Source organism: Falco naumanni, chromosome 8, assembly GCF_017639655.2.
Source record: "Falco naumanni isolate bFalNau1 chromosome 8, bFalNau1.pat, whole genome shotgun sequence".
Lineage (NCBI taxonomy): Eukaryota > Metazoa > Chordata > Aves > Falconiformes > Falconidae > Falco > Falco naumanni.
Genome location: NC_054061.1, coordinates 59,768,961 through 59,787,342, shown reverse-complemented (window position 1 = coordinate 59,787,342; position 18,382 = coordinate 59,768,961). Strand labels below are relative to the sequence as shown.

At 39.2% G+C, this 18,382-nt stretch overlaps 1 protein-coding gene and 1 long non-coding RNA gene across 16 annotated transcripts in view; one reads left to right on the top strand and one right to left on the bottom strand.

Moving 5' to 3' along the window:
- PCNT (pericentrin) overlaps positions 1-18,382 on the bottom strand; it is a 91,708-nt gene that overhangs the window by 19,745 nt on the left and 53,581 nt on the right. For 8 of the 15 annotated variants that reach the window (XM_040605149.1, XM_040605159.1, XM_040605152.1 and 5 more), the window contains 11 exons: positions 15,520-15,747; positions 14,961-15,131; positions 13,403-13,555; positions 12,640-12,810; positions 11,250-12,371; positions 9,782-9,934; positions 6,289-6,810; positions 5,311-5,416; positions 4,727-4,881; positions 763-960; positions 305-475 (listed from right to left, as the gene is read on the bottom strand). In XM_040605149.1, coding sequence (XP_040461083.1) covers positions 305-475; positions 763-960; positions 4,727-4,881; positions 5,311-5,416; positions 6,289-6,810; positions 9,782-9,934; positions 11,250-12,371; positions 12,640-12,810; positions 13,403-13,555; positions 14,961-15,131; positions 15,520-15,747 — 3,150 coding nt within the window. The remainder of the gene's footprint in view (positions 1-304; positions 476-762; positions 961-4,726; positions 4,882-5,310; positions 5,417-6,288; positions 6,811-9,781; positions 9,935-11,249; positions 12,372-12,639; positions 12,811-13,402; positions 13,556-14,960; positions 15,132-15,519; positions 15,748-18,382) is intronic. The other 7 variants (XM_040605158.1, XM_040605164.1, XM_040605150.1 and 4 more) reach the window with 6 other exon arrangements.
- LOC121093214 lies at positions 944-18,376 on the top strand. Its single transcript, XR_005829529.1, has 3 exons — positions 944-4,332; positions 10,646-10,653; positions 18,367-18,376. It is a non-coding gene; the product is annotated as an uncharacterized LOC121093214 (long non-coding RNA).

Below are 18,382 nucleotides of genomic sequence, written 5' to 3'. Positions count from 1 at the left end.
AAGAGAGGTCTGTAAAGTTCTAGATAAAAAAAGGGAAGGAAGGGAAGAATTCTATCACATATCTCCTTTTCACTGTCACTGTCTTACTGGATGCCAGCTAAAATAATCACTTTGTAACACAACATATGAAGTTTGAGAAAAATGGTACCAAAACAGACGATAAAAGCCTACTGATCCCACACGACCTTGATTAATGCTCAAGATAAGATTTAACAATGGAAGTAATAAAACTGTAAAACCTTAAAAAATATCAGGCAATAAAAGTAGTAATTTATAAGCATGACGTTTTAAAAGGTTTTCTTACTTGTTTCATGATATAGTCCAGTTTCTCCACTAATGAAACTCCATCATCAGACTCAGGACTGGAAAAGTGAGACTTCAAGTGAACCTGCAACATATTTTTCTCCCTCTCAAACACACTCTGCACTGCTTGCAGAAGGTCTCCTCTCCAGTCAGCAGCATTATCTGAGAACTCCTGTTAAAATAATTACTTTGTTTAAATGGCAACTCTCTCAATGTCTAACCCACTGTCTTTCATATTATTACTGTGTGAGAGTATACCTATCTGTTAATTTAAGCAGACCAAAGGTGTTTAAAACCAGGCCTGTTCCAATCTTGGAAAGAGTCCCTTGCTCCTCATACATACATATATATACACACACACAAACTACATAACCATATACATTTTTTTACATATATATATATAAAATATATATATAATAACTGCTCACCTTGCTTGAAAGGATATTTTTATTGTCATACCTTGTCTTCTCTATCTGACACCTTGCTAAGGTAATCTTTCAGCAACTGTATAGCATCCAGCAGGGCTAAGCCCTCCTTCTGCCATTCTTCTACCGCCACTCTGGTCTGAGGAACATTTTTCAGCTCCCTAAAATCAAAGGGATGTTCTGACAAAGCCAATATTTTGCGGCTCTCCTCATATACCATCTTCAGCACAGTCTGAGAAGATTAAAAAAAAAACAACAAAAAAACAAAAAACCGATAATGCATAATATTAGGAAACAGGAACCAGCATCCTGACAGTGTAAGAGTAGGATGGGATAGCACTAGACGACAGAAATAAGGCGGCTTCGGTAACAGATAAAGGCACACAGGTCTGCCCTGCTACTTGGTATGCTTAATAAACTAGGAATACTTGTATACACACACAGAGAGTAAGCCAACAGTTAACAAGAGAATTTTTGTCTCTTAACATTTGAGGTCAATATTTAAGAATATTGACCACTGTATTCTTAAATACTGTATTCACAATGTTAAAGTGCCAATGGCAGCCTCAGCCAGCACATCTTATTGCTGTGTACAGCAACACGCTACTATGCAATTAAGCCAAAGGACTGTATGTTATCCTTGTGGTTTCTGAACTATTTAGCTAACTTTCCTGGGAATAAATCCAATTCTGCAAAGTCTGAAGCCATGTTACTAAACCGTGGTGATGCCAGAAAACTGAATTACGTATTTAGACAACCTTGGCTTAATTTAGCAGATACATACAAATAACATCTCCCAGAATAATCAGTCTTCATAATTTACACAGTGGAAATAGTTTCCTCTGACATTGTCAGGCAAAATAACCTCTTTTAAATAAATTCCCTGTTCACAAACTATTACATCATGCACAGATGTTTCCTGGTCTCTTCTCAAGGAAGGTCACTGGAGAATTAAGTCCTTTTCTACATACATCTCATCAGAAATATCCCAGCCTCAATGTGGAGCTGTTCCTCATTGCTACTCACTTTAACAACAGAGTGCTTTAACTCTTGATATTCTTTCTTTGCACTTGTTCGAATGAGTTAACTTTTGAACCAACTTGAGTTGCTTTTCTGTCACTGGAATCAAAATAGCGATTACTTCAAGATACAATGCCAAAAGACAAAAACCTAAACGTTAACAACAGAAGTGCAGTAAAGTGTTCAAACTGAACATCCAGTACTGGAATATACACTCAGATCTTATAGCCAGTAAAGTCTAGACCGATGACCCACAGAAGAAACTAAATTAAAAAATTCTGTTTCTTAGATAATTACTAACATTTTAGATACAGAACCAGGTTTTAGATACAGAGCCAGAACAAACAGGTTTGGTTTGGAAGGGTCCTTTATAAAGAACATCTAGTCCAACATCCCTGCCACAGGCATGGGGACACCTTTCATTAGATCAGGTCGCTCAAAGCCTCGTCCAACCTACTTTTGAACACTTCCAGGGGTGGGGTCCAGGAGGTTCAGGGACTTAGGATGCGAGAACAGACTACCAGTGAAAACTTGGCAAAAATGTTGTTGAGTGCCTCAGCCTCGCTGGTTGTCACTAATCCCCCTTATTTACGTGTGTCTGTGTGCACACACATTTTCCTTTTCTGTCCAATGTACTTATAGAAGCCCTTATTATTCCTCACATTCCTTGCCAATTTCCCCTCCTACTGTGCCTTCGCTTTCCTGATCCCATCCCTACACATCCAGGCAGCATCCCTATATTCTTCCCAAGTTACATATCCCTGGTTCCACTGCCTGTGCATTTCCTTCTTACACTGCAGTTTGACCAGGGGATCCTTCCTCAGCCATGCTTGTCTCCTGCCTTCCTTGCCTGACTTCTTACACATGGCAATCAAAAATTCTGGTACTCTGAGAAAGGTGTTCTTAAACAGCTGCCAGCTCTGTTCCATTCCTTTATCCCTGAGGGCAGTTTCCCAGGGAATCCCATCCACAAATTTCTTAAACGAGGCTTGCTCTCCTAAAACTCAGGGTCCTGACTCTACTCTGTTTTTCAAAGACAGCTCTGTACAGTCCCCACTGCCCCCTATTTTTTTTTTTAACATAGAAACCCTACTGCCTCTCCTTCCTTGCCTGTCTTTTCTGAACAGTTTGTAGCCATTAATTGCATCGTTCCAATCATGTGATTTATCCCACTAAGTTTCATTGATAGCAATTAGATCATGGCTTTCTAGCTGCACGGTGACTTCCAGCTCCTCCTGTTTGTTACCCATGCTGTGTGCATTTGTATAGAGGCACTTCACTTGAGCTGTTGGCTGTGTCACATTTTTGGTGGAACAAGCCCCAGTTCCTTTGACGCATGTCATCGGTATTTGTTGGTTCCTAATGCATCAACAGCCCCTGACTCTTTGTTGCTCACAACTCCATCCCCCTCTTTCACCAAGTCCAATTCCAAGCTCTCCTTACAGGTTTGGCTAAGCTTATTGGTGAAGAAGCTCTTGTCCCACTTGGTCAGATGAATCCCATCAGCTCTCAACAGACCTGGCTTCTCAGAAGGTAGACTCATGATCATAGAAACCAAAACCTTGAGTACAGCACTAGCTACGCAGCCAGGCATTCACCTGTTTGTGTCCTCTATACTGAACCCCTTCCTCTGGCTGGGAGCATAAAGGAGAATACCATCTGTGTTCCAAATCCTTTTAACATTGATCTGAGGGACATATAGTCTCTTTTGATGGTTCCAAGTTGCCTTGTTACAGTATTGTTAGACCCTACGTGGAAGAGCAGGGGAGGAAGATAATCTGTAGGGTTCACCAGGCTTGGCATCCTCTCAGTGACACCACGAATACAAGCTTCTGGTAGGTAACAGACTTCTCTAGAGAAATTGTCTGGGCAGCAAATGGGTGCTTCAGTGCCTCTCAATAAGGAATCTCCAATTACTAATGCTTTACATGCTTTTCTGGTAGCACTGGTTCTAATTGAGTAGGTGATTGCACCAACTTTGCATGGTTGACTTTTCCTGGATCTGTCAGTTACTCAATGTGCTCTTCGTTCTGCAATGCCAGAGCATCATGTCTGTTATGAAAAAGCACTTCAGAGGATGGATGAAGGTTCTTCCTTATGCCTCAAGCAAAGATAAAGGTCCAGTCTCCTTCATCTTGCAAGTTACTTGTGTCACGCAGGTTGACTTTGAATTCAGGCTTGAATTCCCCTTGCACAGCTTCATTTATTGCACAGATCTTCCTCCATTTTACTGAGAAAGCTGAAAGAATCTGCTAAATGTTTTAGGCAGCAGCATTCACTTTCTAGGAAGTGTATTCCTTCCAATTTCTTATTACTCAGGAACTCCCTGTAGCCTAGTGCACCGACCCATGTACTTCTCCCCAGCCTCACAGATGAGATGATTTGGAGCACTGAGTTTCTCCCTTTCACCAGCTGGAATTCCTGGAATGGCCGAGAGCTTCTTCAGCTCTTCACCAAACCAGAGCCCCAGCCATATACCTCCTTAAACTTGCCTTACCGACTAGAGTAAGCAATCACTGCTCATTCTTACATTCTTCCTTCATGCTCCTCAAGCTGACTCTGAAAGATCCTTCCACACCTTGCAGTGGTGTTTCCACAGCTCTCTGTCATATCAGAATGACAAGACTAGGCAGGGGAGTATGATGTCAGTTAGCTATGTTTATTTAAGAAACAGCATTCTGTAAAGCCTCCAAGACAAACTCATAAATCAGATCAATTAGTCCTTGTAATGCCACATTCTGGAACATCACTAGTGCTGTCCTAGCAAATCTTTTTTAGTTCTAGCAAATACAAGCAAGACAAATGTCAGTGAATCTGTCACATGAGAGATGCAAAAATGACTCAAGAACCGTAATCAACCTGAAGTTTAAACCATTACAGAACAGTTAAGGTAGCAGCTAACACTATTTTATATTAGCATTTCACTTTCACTGTTTCAGTTTTAATTTGCCGATATGCTTATATTGATCATATATTACCTTCAGCTGTGGTGAAAGTATTTCTTTTTCTCTCATTGATTCCATAGTATCTGGAAACATTCCACGATACCGCAGATAAGCCATGAAACTAGCATCTAAGTGGTCTGATGTTTCTAGCTCCTGCTTTAGTTTCGCTGCCAAATTTGAGGTGGTATCTGAAGAAAGAGACAGTCCCCCACCACACAAGTGTTACAAAGATGAAAAGAACTTGAAATCAACATAACCCTTTACAAAACAACCATGATTTCTGCTAGTATGAATGCAAGGTCAGCTGAAGTTAGCTGGCTGAGATCTCAACTATCTTAAATAGGTAAAAAGGTTGTAAGTTGCCTTTAACACCAGACAAAGTGTGGTAGTTAAGTCAGGGCTCATTAAAACCCCATTAAAATCCTATGCCTCCTTTTCAGTATGTAAAGATGGAAAGGTAAAAGGTATTTCTAAACAAAGAACCACCTGACAAAGACACAGGTTTCAAATAGAAGATCCACAGTAAAAGAAAATGAGAGAAAGAGGAAACATCAGTTTGTAGATTCCTTTCACCTTTTGTTAAGTTCCATATAAAAATATTATGAAGTTAAACTTACTGCTGCCATATCCATTGCTCATCACATCTATGACAGATGCTGTTGATCTTACATCATCTTGTAAATCAGAAGGCGTTAAAGTTAGATTATCAGCATCGCTCATCTGCTTGGAAATAAATTTTTCACATTAGTGTAGTTTTCCGAATACAGCTATAGTTTTCTGCATTTATAACAACTTTGTTACTAGTGCAGATTTCAGCAAATGCCTATTTGATTGTAGTGTTAGAGGTGGCAAATACCATAACCATAATGAATGAAACCTTGGTGCTCTTTGGAAGCCATGCCATCTCATTTTTTTTAATCCCTTTCAACAGTCTCAAGAAATAGACATGTACTTATAATGAATTGCCCTTCAAAAGCAAGGCACAAAAATATACAACTGAAGAAATGATACAGACAATATATATATTTCCATTAAAAAGAAAAACCTCTATTCTCCTTTTTGAAAGTCTCTTCTAACAGCCAATGGCATATATTTGTAAGCAGAGAACGGTTACAGTTAATCGAGTACTGTGGTAGCAAAAAAGTTTTACAGGTTTTACCTCAATTACTTGCATGTGAAATATTATGACAAATTTAGCAGTTATTTCTGTGTAGCATTACTGCGAAAGTACCAGGATTTGAAGAGTCCTCTCAACAAACCTTCTGAGAGCGCAAGAGCAATATCTGGATTTTTACTGACACCACATCAGCAGCATATAGCCATGCAGGACACAAAGCTTGCTATAAGCAGCTTATTGATCAATTTTAGGATTCGGAAGACTCTTCAGTTATTAAAAGCAATGGTAAACAGTTTTAATACAGGCCAAAAATTTGCTCTACATACCTCTGGATGAACTAACATCCAGAACGTTACCGTACCAAACCTCTCGGCATGTTTCTACTACTTGGAGACACTGGCCCAACAGTGATCTGAGGGGGAAAGAGCTGAGCAGTCTTGTTTAATTAGAATTAAATCAGACATGAAATATCACTTACAAAAATCTTCTTCTCCATATCTTGCTCATCATCGACAGAGTAGGTACTTTCAGAGAACTTTGGAGGTTTTCCAACTACTCTGACTGCTGCTTCCTCACTACCACTTTCATACAGGTTAGAACAGCCCAGCAATACAGAATTATCTTCTCTTGTGGATGGCCTGGTCTGCATCATTTCGAAATCCACGCTTTCAACTTCTGAAAAGGGTGTCAGATGCAGCTCTGCTTGAAGATCCATGCTTATATCTTGCTTTCTCACAATCTCAGGTGAGCCCCACATATCTGCCACCAAATCCTGGAAGTCTTTCAAAGTGTCTTTGCCCATGTTCAAATTGTGTTTTGGAGAATCAGGAGTTTGATGAGTTTCCAATATTTGCTGGCAATGCTTTTTTAAATCTTGCTCCTCTTCAGAGCTGTTGATCACATCCAACTCCTGAGTCAAGATATTTTCTTGTGATTGGTTCATCTGAGGTTTTGGATTTATACTGTGAGTCGTCAATTCAAACATAACTTCATCTTTTTCCTATGAAGAAATAACACGTATTAATCGTTTAATGGAATTTAAATATGATTTTACAAACTGGAAAGTATGCATTTAAAAAGACAGTCTCAAGTTTAGTAGTCATATCTGTTATAATTCCCAGGTTTTATATAAAATGATCTGATACTTCAGTACATTTTGTATGCCAGCTAACCGTGCTTTTTAAACAAGCATATCATCAATAGCAAAAACTAAATAAAAATTCTTACAACAAGGAAATTATTTCTGCAGAGCTGACTTTTATATCCATCAGGAAAAAAGGGTATTCCTTGTAGCTCTGGAGATAATCTTCCCACTTCCAAATAAATACAAATCAAAACCTGTTGCTTTCCTAACTGGACAAATCTGAGCTATCTTAAGTCTTAATTCCTGACCTAGTGCACCAGGAAAAAGTGGTTAAGAAGTCTAGAGATGGTTCCTACGCCTGCCATTTCAATACAGGAGACACTGTCAACCATCTGCTTCTAGTCACTGCAGGGAAAAGCAACATGGATTCACGTTTCCCATCATGTAAGACACAGCAATCATACATACCAACATGCTATATTCTAAATATCGGTATGGCCATACTTGTACCTTTTAGCACCCTGTTCCCACAAGGGTACTCTACCCATTTATTTTTCATTTTTCAAAGCATCAGACGACTAACTTCGGTCTCTGTTGATCAGCAGCACTACAGATCATTTCTCCAATCCTTGACTCCACACACACAGACACACTAGGTCAGACCAAAGTCTTTCTAACCAACCCCCACCCCCACCAGAGGCCGACAGGGTGACACAGGACGTGGACAGACACTACACATGCCCATCTTCCCCAGTTCTTGTGATCCCGGCACAGAACTAGCTATTTTCCAGCCTTGAGGGCTTGGGTATCTAACGGCCACAGAACCTTTCCAGCATGGTCCCTGACCAGGCCAAGGCTACACTTCCACCGTCAAACTACACAGACATCTGAATAGTGTCAACACTGTGCTGTGGAGTACGCAGATACATCCTTGCCTACTTTGCTACAGGGACTCTCAGTTATATAGAAGGGATGACCAGAGAGCTTTCTTCTCTTCCCAAGGCCTCTTGAAGTTACTGTTGTTCTTGTATGACCTTAACGCTCTTTTCAAAAAAGCAGGTGTCACAGACACCATGGGAAGGCTGCTGTTGCAGAGGTCCCACTGCTTCCATCAGAAGTCAAGTTCCTGTCTTTTAGCCTCCAAACCCTTTACTTACTCCATCTAGAAGCTGACATCCCAATGGAACACCTCTGAACTGCATCACTACATAGGCAAACAAAATGCCTTTATTGACGTCATTCTTAGAACCTCAGGATACAATGTGGTAGGGCTTGCCGTCACCAAGCAACTAAGGCACTCTGCGGCCAGTGCCCAACTCACTGTAATTCCAGGGCTTACTGATATCACTAACAGAGAAATGCCTAAGGGAAAAGCACGCACAGGTATGTGCTCATGGCAGAGGCTGTGCCTCTTCGCAGCGCCTCTTCTGTGGCAGAAGAGCATTCACTGAGCATGCCAAGCTGCCCCGTCTCTTACAATGCCCCCACAACTTTGGCAGAAGGTCTGGCTGCCTTGTTCCCTTCCAGATTTTCATCTTCAGTGCCCCAGGCACTGAATCCTCTCAAAGCCCTCTTCCAAGGTGGCCTACCCACTGCTTTAAGAGAGGTCCATTTTCCCTCCTTGCTGCCTTTTTTTTTTTTTTTTTTTTTAATCTTCCTTCCCTCTCTTCTCTGTTCCCTTCAAATCACGAATTTTTGGGTCCCTGGTTCTGTGGTTCCTTCTCTGTTTTACCACCATCATCCTGAGGAAGTTTTAGCAGGACTAGAACAATATTTCTGCAAAGGAACCTTTGCCCTGTCCTTGCAAACTCGTACCTCCCCAAGGTTGCCCTGCCCAGCTTCCTGTGATCCAAGATCTGCACATCCCAGGCCACATGTGCAGTCAACATCTTTCTGTTTGATGGTTTTTCCTTGATTTTGCCTTAAATCACTTAACCTGAGGCGTTTTAAGATACAATTACTGTTTTGACTGCTTAGATTCCATGCCTAAGAGTCTAAACGATGCACTGTTTGAAAAGGTATTTCAGTTTAAACCTGCCACCATGCAAGTTCCATTTCACCCTTCATACCTCTTACATTGTAAGACACAATGAATAATTGTTCTCTCTCCTCATTTTAGATCATCCCCTTAATGCTTTTGTGTTAATCATCCATATTAGCTGATGAGCCCTACCTTGTTTAAAGCCCAGCGCTAGCTGCGAGTACTTTGCATTTTCAGCTGCTCCTCCAACTTTCATTTTAATACATTTCCTAATTTTCACATCATTCTCACTTTTGAACCCAAGAATAACTGTAGGGGGTTTCTTTGCTCCTCTAAGAATGCTGCATTTGGTTTTGCTCACTATTATACAAAGGCTCTTCAATGTTAATGATTTGAAACAACTCTCATTCACTATTCAGAGTTAAGTAAAGAGCTGCTTAATCTCATGTGGGTTTTCTGTCTGGGTACTCCAAGCACCAGTCATTTCTTTTCCTATGAAGATGTTCTGTATAACGGCATTTAGCTAATCCACACCAGAACAACAGAAGTACCCAAATTTTGTTATTTCTCCCGTTCTCCAGCTCTCAGGCTTATGCTATCTTGCTCATATAGTCGATACTCTAAATCAAATATTGTACTGTTCCTTATACTGGCATGAGCAAGATCCATAGGAAAAGGCCTATTGTAATGAATGCATGAAGACACAGCAGTTTACTTACTTCGACTCAACATATTCTCCAACTTTGATGATCAATATCCCTCCTCAGCCTACTTTGAAATTTTAGCAGTTAATAATGACTTTTCAAGTAAAAATTTAGATTCTGAATTGTTTAAGTACATGTATATATGTCAGTATGTGTACTTCCATGTTTAAATCATTTAACTGTCCCCAGAATTCCAGCATACCTTTATATCCTTCAGAATTTCACCAGTTCTGTCTTCACTGAACCTTAACTCCTCTTTTGCTGAACCTAATTCAGAATTAAGCTCTTTAGAAGACGCCATCTTTACCATTAAATTATTTTCATTCTGTGAAGCATTCATAGCTTTTAACTCTCCCTGCATTGCATTCAAAGAAAAAATACTTTTTACATGAGCCATTTCCATATTCATATAGATACTATGTTTTTCCATACATTCTTAATTTGTATCTACAGTAATTATGATTTTAAAGTTGTGCAGGCACCTCACACTGTGTATGTATTTTACACGACAAACAGCATAAATAATGCAGTTGGCTGGAACTCACACAGCATATTCTGGTAATGTAAGCTTGTAACAAATAGCCATTACTAAACTGAGATTAAGCAGCTGTACTCTTCTTCTGGACAAGAGAAAGACAGCGTTGCTGCATGTGATTTCCACCAGGAACCTGATACCTGACCGTCACAAGTTACCACTACTAGCAATCGGCTTTAACAATTTGAAAGAGACCTGTAGTGACTGACAAAAAAAACAGCCAGCAAAACTGGTACATAGTGTATTTGGTTATGGCAGTTACTTTCTGTTCTTTAACAGGGATCTAACAATCATGGTCCAGTAGACCACTAGACAGGCTTACAGAAGAGACAAGTGTTAATAAGAGTGCTTATATGAAAAAAGTTTCTGATCGCATAGGAAAGGAGAAGTTCGGCATCAGACTTATGTGGACTTTGGAGGTTCCAACTGGCAGTATGACCAGGGTATAAAAATCCAAGGTGGTTGGCTTATCCTGTACTACTTGCCTGTTCTTCGTGGGAAGGGAAGATGGATTTTCAGCACTAGATGTAGGAATGGTTGTTTGTGGACAGAATTATTGGGTTTCCCAGTTAGGTAAGATAACTGAGCTTTAATATAGGTATCACTAACGTTAAAAACCTACTTACAGAGTTACCATGATGTTACAGAATGTTTCGTATTACTTTGCCATTTCGCTTCATAGCCCGGCAATCACAACAGGATGCAGTCCCCTGTTCTAAAACACAGTCAGTAATAATGGTGGGTTTTCCTTAGACTTTTGTCTGTTATCTTTAAGCTACACTAATGTATTTAGGAAGTATCTCATTTAAATTGTACTTGAATGCCATCTCTCCTTATTTAAAGAAATAACAGGATAATTACTATGTTAAATGACTTATATTTATTTTTTAAGCCATAATGAAGAGTGTAACTATGCAAAACATGATTGTTACTGGTCTTCCTAGGCATCTATCTCTAACCACTGCTGGAGGAACTACAGAGACAGATACTTCAACTGACCCACCACAGCTGTTTTTAGGCCACATTATTCATCTTCACCCTTTCTTACAGCACTGAAAAAGATAACATAGAGGGCTTTACATGACACAGAATTAGATTGTTTAAAAAACCAATAGCGTTAAAAAAAATAAATCACCAGTTTATCAGTAGGGGAAGCCAGTACTGCAAATGACTGATTAGTGTTTGCTTCCAGTTCTTCCAATTCCTCCATTCCTTCTTTAAGGTCTACGCCTTTTCTTTTTCTCTGGCAGGACATCTTGAGAAGGTTAGTCTCTTCATGATCATATTGCTCCTTTGACTTGTACAATTCCAACTGTGAAATAAGTTCACCTCTTTCCAACCGTAAGGCTTCAAGCTCTTTCACATATGCCTCGATTTGATTTTTGAGTTTTTCAGTGCTACCTTGCAGTTCATTGATTTCTCTCTGATAACCTACTTCTTTCTGATTCAGTGCTTGCACCTGGAAATCGAGTCTAGAAACTTCCAGTTGAACATTATATACATCTTGAGCCTGGCTCACATCTCTCTTTTCCAACTCAGTTTGAAGATCTGCTGCCTTTTTTGTTAAGTACTTCAATTCAGCTGTGTCAGCTTCTCTTTGATCTGCCATTGTCTTAATTTGCATATCTTTCTCCAGAATATTTGCTTCCCTTTCTCTCACAGTATCTTCAAGTTCTTGAATGCGGGAAGAAGTCACCCTTGCTTCATCCTCTCTCTGAGCAAAACGAGTTTGGAAAAGACTGTGGTCTTCCTGAAGTGCATTGTACTGTATTCTCAGAGAGGTTAGCTCTGCAACATGCTGCTCTGATGACTCTCGTAGGTTTTGGCATTTTTTCTCCAAAATGTCTACTTCCATTTTGAACTGCAACTCCTTTTCTTCCAGTTGCTGCTGCAGACCTTCTCTAGCAGCTGAGACAAGCTCTAATTCTTCTTGAAGTTCCTTCAATTTGGAAAGTAGCAATGCATTTCTTCTGTTTGGATCAGTATCACCCTGACAATCTACCAGTCCCTTCTCCAACTCATTCTGAAGGTTTTCCACTGGCTTTCCAAATGCAGGTTGATAGAAATCCTCCTGGGTGTCACTAACTTCATGACATACTGGTCCAAATTGTGCCAGCTCTTTCTGAAGCTTCTCAATTACGCCATGGAGTTGCTCTACCTCTTCATCTCTGTCCTTATGCAGCCTTTCTTGGTCACCACGAAGGTGCTCAACAAGGGATCGGAGCTCTTCAATTTCAGACTTTTGGTCTTCCACAATCTGAGCAAAAGAATAAGGTCTCAATATTACTGTATGTAGGCACAATTACTATTGCACAGTTTAAATACTGTTCTTCCTCTGAATCATGCAGGCATTAAATCACACGTTTAACAGCAAGAAGAACTGCATACTACAGCTGGCAGCTACTCAGAACACTCTCTATTTTCCTAATAGAATGGTCAAATAGATTTCATTTACAACAACATTCTGTACACCCTGCTTGCCCCAAAAAAATCAAGCAATGAACATATAGTAAATACTCTCTTACTTTATTCTCCTGAATATTCTCTAGCTCCTGCTGGAGTCTCTTCATCTGCTCATTCAAATGATCGATTTCTTGATTCTTTTCTTTAAGCAGTGCTTGTGGGAATGACAAAGCTGAGGGATCACTAATACTCAGGTCCTGATTTTGCTTCACATTAAGTTTTTTTAGATCCTCCTGATCAGACAAAACAGCACTCTCATTAAAAAAGGACTTACTTTCTCTCCCAGCCTTACGGCAGAACAGAACTAAGAGCTTTAAACATTCTCCTCCTTACAGTAAAGTTAAAGAACTCAAGAACACAACTACAGGTATTTTGTTTGGGTTTGTACCACTGGATTAGATTGCCACAACGTTTCTCAACTGTCAAGGTAAGAGATGAACACTCTAGTTGCCAGACTGACAACTAATCTGTTTTCTAACCTGCAATATTTGCTATGGGTGTAGAGGTCAGGAATGCACACAAAACTGCGTGCTGTTTACTGACTGACAACAGTGTAGTTCATGATCTGCCAGGGCCAGAAAAAAGCTAAGCTTTTTATTTAAATCAAATGACTGTAGAAGACAATGCCATAAGCATGAATCTTGAGTACTGGGGTGGTTTTGTTCTACAATGTGCAGCATTAGCCTTGTCAAGGGAATATTGCATTACTGTTACAAGAGAAACAAACAAAGTATCTGTTTATAAAATCAGGAGATGAAGATCACAACTCGCAAGAAAGGAGGTCTGAAGTTTTAGCTGGTGCACACTACCGCTAAGAAAACCTACCTTCAAGTGTGCATTCTCTAACTGAAGCTGGCTGATGCTGGAAGTGCTAAGGTTTTTTTGCATCTCTAACTGCAAGTTCAGCTGCAATATCTCCTCGTTTTTACTGATCAAATTATCTTTATATTGCTCTAGTTGGTCTAACAAGCTTGCAATCTAAAAAAAGAAAATGCATAGTTGTTTCAATTAAGTCCTCTTATTTAAGCAGAAAAGATTAAACTTCAGTCATCAGCTTATTTATTGAGAACAAGTAACTTCAGCAAATTCTATGATTTAAACTCTCTCTAGTCAATTTGCATTAATGAAATACTTGAGATGTAAAAGGAGAGTGAGAAACTAGGGTTGCAGTTCCTCAGCTGCAAAACCAAAGTACTGCAAAGGTGGTTTTCCATGTTGTGATAAAACAAAATAAAAATCTAACTGCTCATAAAAGATATGTTAATCTGTGTTCTGAACAATCAAGGCTTGACTGATATCTCCTATTGTTATGTCAAATTACATGTTAGCATTTGATGTCTAATGTAATCACAAGCAGTTAACATAATTACCATTCTCCTCCTCCTAGAAGACAGAAATTAGCCCTGCAGTCCTAATCCCAGTAACACAGCAATCAAAAATAGTTTCTGGGCATTGACTCCTTCAACCTGTGAAACAGTCAATAACTACACATTTCTCCGCTTGTAGCCATTTGAAAGCTTGACAGCAAAGAGCTATTTGGAAACACTGTGATCTTGTCACCCTCAGGTTTTATCATCTCTTGCCTTAATGAGTAGCAAGGTATAGTGGTTTTGAGAATGAAAAAGGCTTAGTGGCTCCTAAAGTCAGCCTTCACAAGAGACATGGAAGTTCCATCTGTAAGAAATTAGGTTTTATTATCTTAGTGCTCTTAAAACAATGATGTACAATTAACTGGAGGTTCACCCACGTTTTTCTTCTTTGCACATCCTGAACTGTATGTTTATGTATTACAGATACTAGAATAACTATGTAATATTAATCAACATACAGCAGGGGTGTGGGGTGTTGTATGTATCCGTGCATGTAAATCCAATAAATGTTCTAAATGTGACCAGTTACACTGTGTTTCAGCTTAACTTGGCACAAAAAATCACGGCCAACATTCTCTGGCTCACAAAATAGGAAAGGTCAGCTGACACCATTATGGGTAATTGTCCTTTCTGTTCTTAAAGGAATTACCACTTGCTCTCAAAGTCAAACAAAACTGTATCTACCTTCTGTTCCACTTCAGCTTTGGAAGGAAAGGAAAATCAGTTTATAACAGATATTGATCAACCAGTCTCAAAGTCGATGTGAATCAACCAAAGACAGTTTCCAGTGGGAGGGAAGAGGGACAGACAGGGGGATAACAAAACAGAACAAAGGAAGAAAATGGAATGTTAGTTTACACAAAAGCACAGAGATTACTGGGTAAAAAAGCACATTTCCTATAACATCAGTTACTGGGGTTTTGAATGACTTAATTGCAGAAACATTTTGTGCAAATTTGTAGCTGGGAATTTAAGTGACTCCAAAGCCTACAGAACCCCACCAAAACTCTTACCTCTCTCTCTTTCATCTGAAGTTCTTCTTGCTCTGCCTGTAACTGCTCCTTCAGCACTGGGGCAGAACTGCCATCTGCTGGTACTCTGTGCCTTGCTTCATCCAATTTAGACTGTAGGGCCGAGATCTGAATCAAGTTATTGTACTGTTGCTGTTGCAATGCCTCTTTATCCTGCAAAATATTTTTGATTTTTGTGTTAGAATTAACTGTCGTCAATATACCAACCTGAACGAAACAATCCTACCGAAATCCTTCATCATCGTGAGATTTCATATTCAGTAACAGTATCTTCTCAGGAACTTCCAGAGAAGCAAAAGAGCAGCTCTGATCCATACAACTATGACAACTGTCAAAAAGCAGTCTCCATAGTAAGCAGGCTTATAGTTTGTAAAACCAGAGTTCATTTAAAACTGTGGCTGTGATACCTGCCATTAATACAACAATTAACTCACCACAAGGTGCCAGAGAGTCTCAAAAACCACTAACAGAGTCACTGATATCCCCCATGAAGACAGTCTGCATAATGCCACTCCCATTTAAATAAGTATTTTAAAATTACTTGTTTTAATTCAGTTTCCACTTTCTTCATTTTTTGCAGCTGTTGTTCCAAGCAGCGTACAGTCTTTGAGGCTTCAGTACCGCTGTGCTCCAGTTCTTGTATCCGTGTCACCAGGTTTTCTATCTCTTTATCACGAGCTGTTATTTCTTGGTGGTTTTGCTCCTTTTCTAATAACAGCTTATTGTAATCATCCATCTTCTCTTTTATTTCTGCTTGCAAAGATTCTACCTGTACAGAAGTCACGTTATACATATATTCAGGCAACATAACAAACTACCCATTGAAAGCAAGAGTAATTCCATGGCAAAGCAGGTAGAGTTCTACTATGGACTAAACTAGTGCTAAAATCCCAGGTGAAAGTAAAACAAAATCTGGACAGAAAGGATGAAAAAGTAACTTTCTGAATTCTTGTTTTTCACATGCAGCAGCTCTTAAATACACATTTGATTACTCTTGATATTTGCAGTATTCTCACTAATAAGTATTGGATGAAGGCACACTCGCAAGGCCCAGCAGTCATCAAAAGGGACTTTGTGGTGTGTAGGGGTTTGGGGTTTGTTTGCTTAAGATTAAAAAAATCCCAAGATTACACAAATTACTGCTAATAGCATTTGAGGTATTTCTGTAACCTCAGAACCCTCTTCTGTTACTTCAAGGAATTTCAGTTTAAAGGACGGTAACAAGAATTAAATTATAAATATGCAACGTTAACATATTAAATGTCTGCAAATCAGAGAGATTCGCAGTAGTCAATATAGAACAGGTACTTGTTTTCCTAACATCGCTTAAATATGAAAAGGATAACAATTCTGCATTTGAGCTTGCTCAGATCCAATCATGCACAAAGCTGCAGGAAAACCGTCACTCATTCATCCCAGTAATTAAAGTGAAGGCAAGGCTAGGCGCTTAACTGAGGCAGGAGAGAACAGAGTGTGACAGACTGACTACATCAGAAGGCATAAAGTCATTAAGCACATTGAAAGCAAGATCAGATAGGAAAGCAACTGGAACCTTTCTAAAGAAGAAATAATTTGGTCAATACCGATGAGCAAGGAAAATGAGATTTTACAAAATAAATGCTTTGCTCCCCACTAAATGTCTGAATTTATGCAAATTCCACTTCAGTATTATAAAATAAAAAGTCTTTGTATTAATATAGACTTTATATCTTCAAAGTATTGTACAGCTATTACTAGACAGTTTTTCTGATTTAGTAAAATACAGAATAGTTAATTTGGTGAAATTAATAAGCATGGAGAGTGTCACAGACTAGTTAAGAAAATCAAAACTGATTTAACATTAAATTTTCAACTGCTTACAGGCACATATACATTTCCTTAATTCTGTACATATCTTATTCCTTTCTTATCTCATCAGCAATTAATTGTTTAAGCATAACACAGGCCTTAGAGTAAAGCCTCTCAGTACAGAAAAATCTTTTAGAAGTTTAACACTTTCTAATGCTATAAAATTTTGGCATCAGAATCCCAGAAACTGTAACACTATATACATAAAAAGCATGGGGTTTTTAAACACCACATTGCTAGAAAGCTGGTGCTGCAGTCCTGTAGCTAAGAAAACACTTTCATAACCTTCAACCGTCCTGGCATACTCTCAAGTTAGTAGCTCCCAGTACCAGTCAGCACTCTTTTCACAAAATAAACCCACTCTCATATACCTTGAGCCTAGAGTACAGCAGAAAGAACAGCTATGAACTTCACATAACTCCTACGTGCAGAAATTAGAAGTTCACCTGAACTGACTTGTCTCAGAGTTTAACAGTTACCAATGTTACAGCTGCATTAAACAACTGTACAAGAACTGTCTAAATACTGACATTTTATTTTGGCACAGATTGCATGCATATCTCACCCTACCCAGAAATGTCACTTGATTAGTTACCTTCCTTGTGTGCCTTTCTCCGATTAAGTTTTAATCCTTTCAGAGAGGGGCTGCAAAGTTACAGCAGTAATCTTAATGTTTTCAGATATTCCTCTTTACTAAGCCACAAGCTCACTAGTAACTGTCAATCACCTAACATCTCAGATAAAAAGCACTTTGACATATTTTGAGTAACCTGACATATATCCTTTATGATCCTGTATGCCCAAGACTGCCACAGAGGTGTACCTTCTGGGTACAGATCTTCAACAAGTCACGTGGCCTTCAAAACAAAAAGCTTTGCCACAGTGTAACACATAGGCTACGTGTATGATGTACTCGGAAAATCTTAATGTCAGATAATGGTATTCATACAAATGAGAAGCCGAGACAGATGCAGAATGATATGTAATCACTCTACTTCTTAAGAAGCCTAATGAAGTCCTATCAGAGGTTACAGAGGGCAAGCGACAATCAGGTGCCCACCAGCATGCAAAATTCACGCTATCAACGATTCAGTTGTTCCTACCAGACCATGTACCTCTGTGTTAGAGAAGCCAATTTCATAAACTGTACATAAATGAAGAGATGAAAATGACATTAAGTAGTACAAATACTGAAGTTCCATTAAGAGCAGGGCCACAAACAAAAGCTGGAGGCTAAGGCACTGTATCTTCCTAATTCCATTATCTCTGTTTCATACTCCAAACCTGAACTTTTCCTTTCATGCCAAAAAACTTTTTTTACAGTAAGTAATGCCTGTAACACATCTGAACAATCAGATAGTAGAATGAAACACTTATGTACAGGGAATTAAATGTAAAGCAGTTCTTCGCTCCCTGCAAGAATTCTGCCACCCTAAAACATGTATCCTTATCTTCAGGCAAGTTCAAGCAGTCTTGACATACCAAGAACAAGAAAAAAGCCAAAGCAGATCTAATTAATAGAAGGGATTGAAAGGAAAAGGAAAGAAAACAGAGAT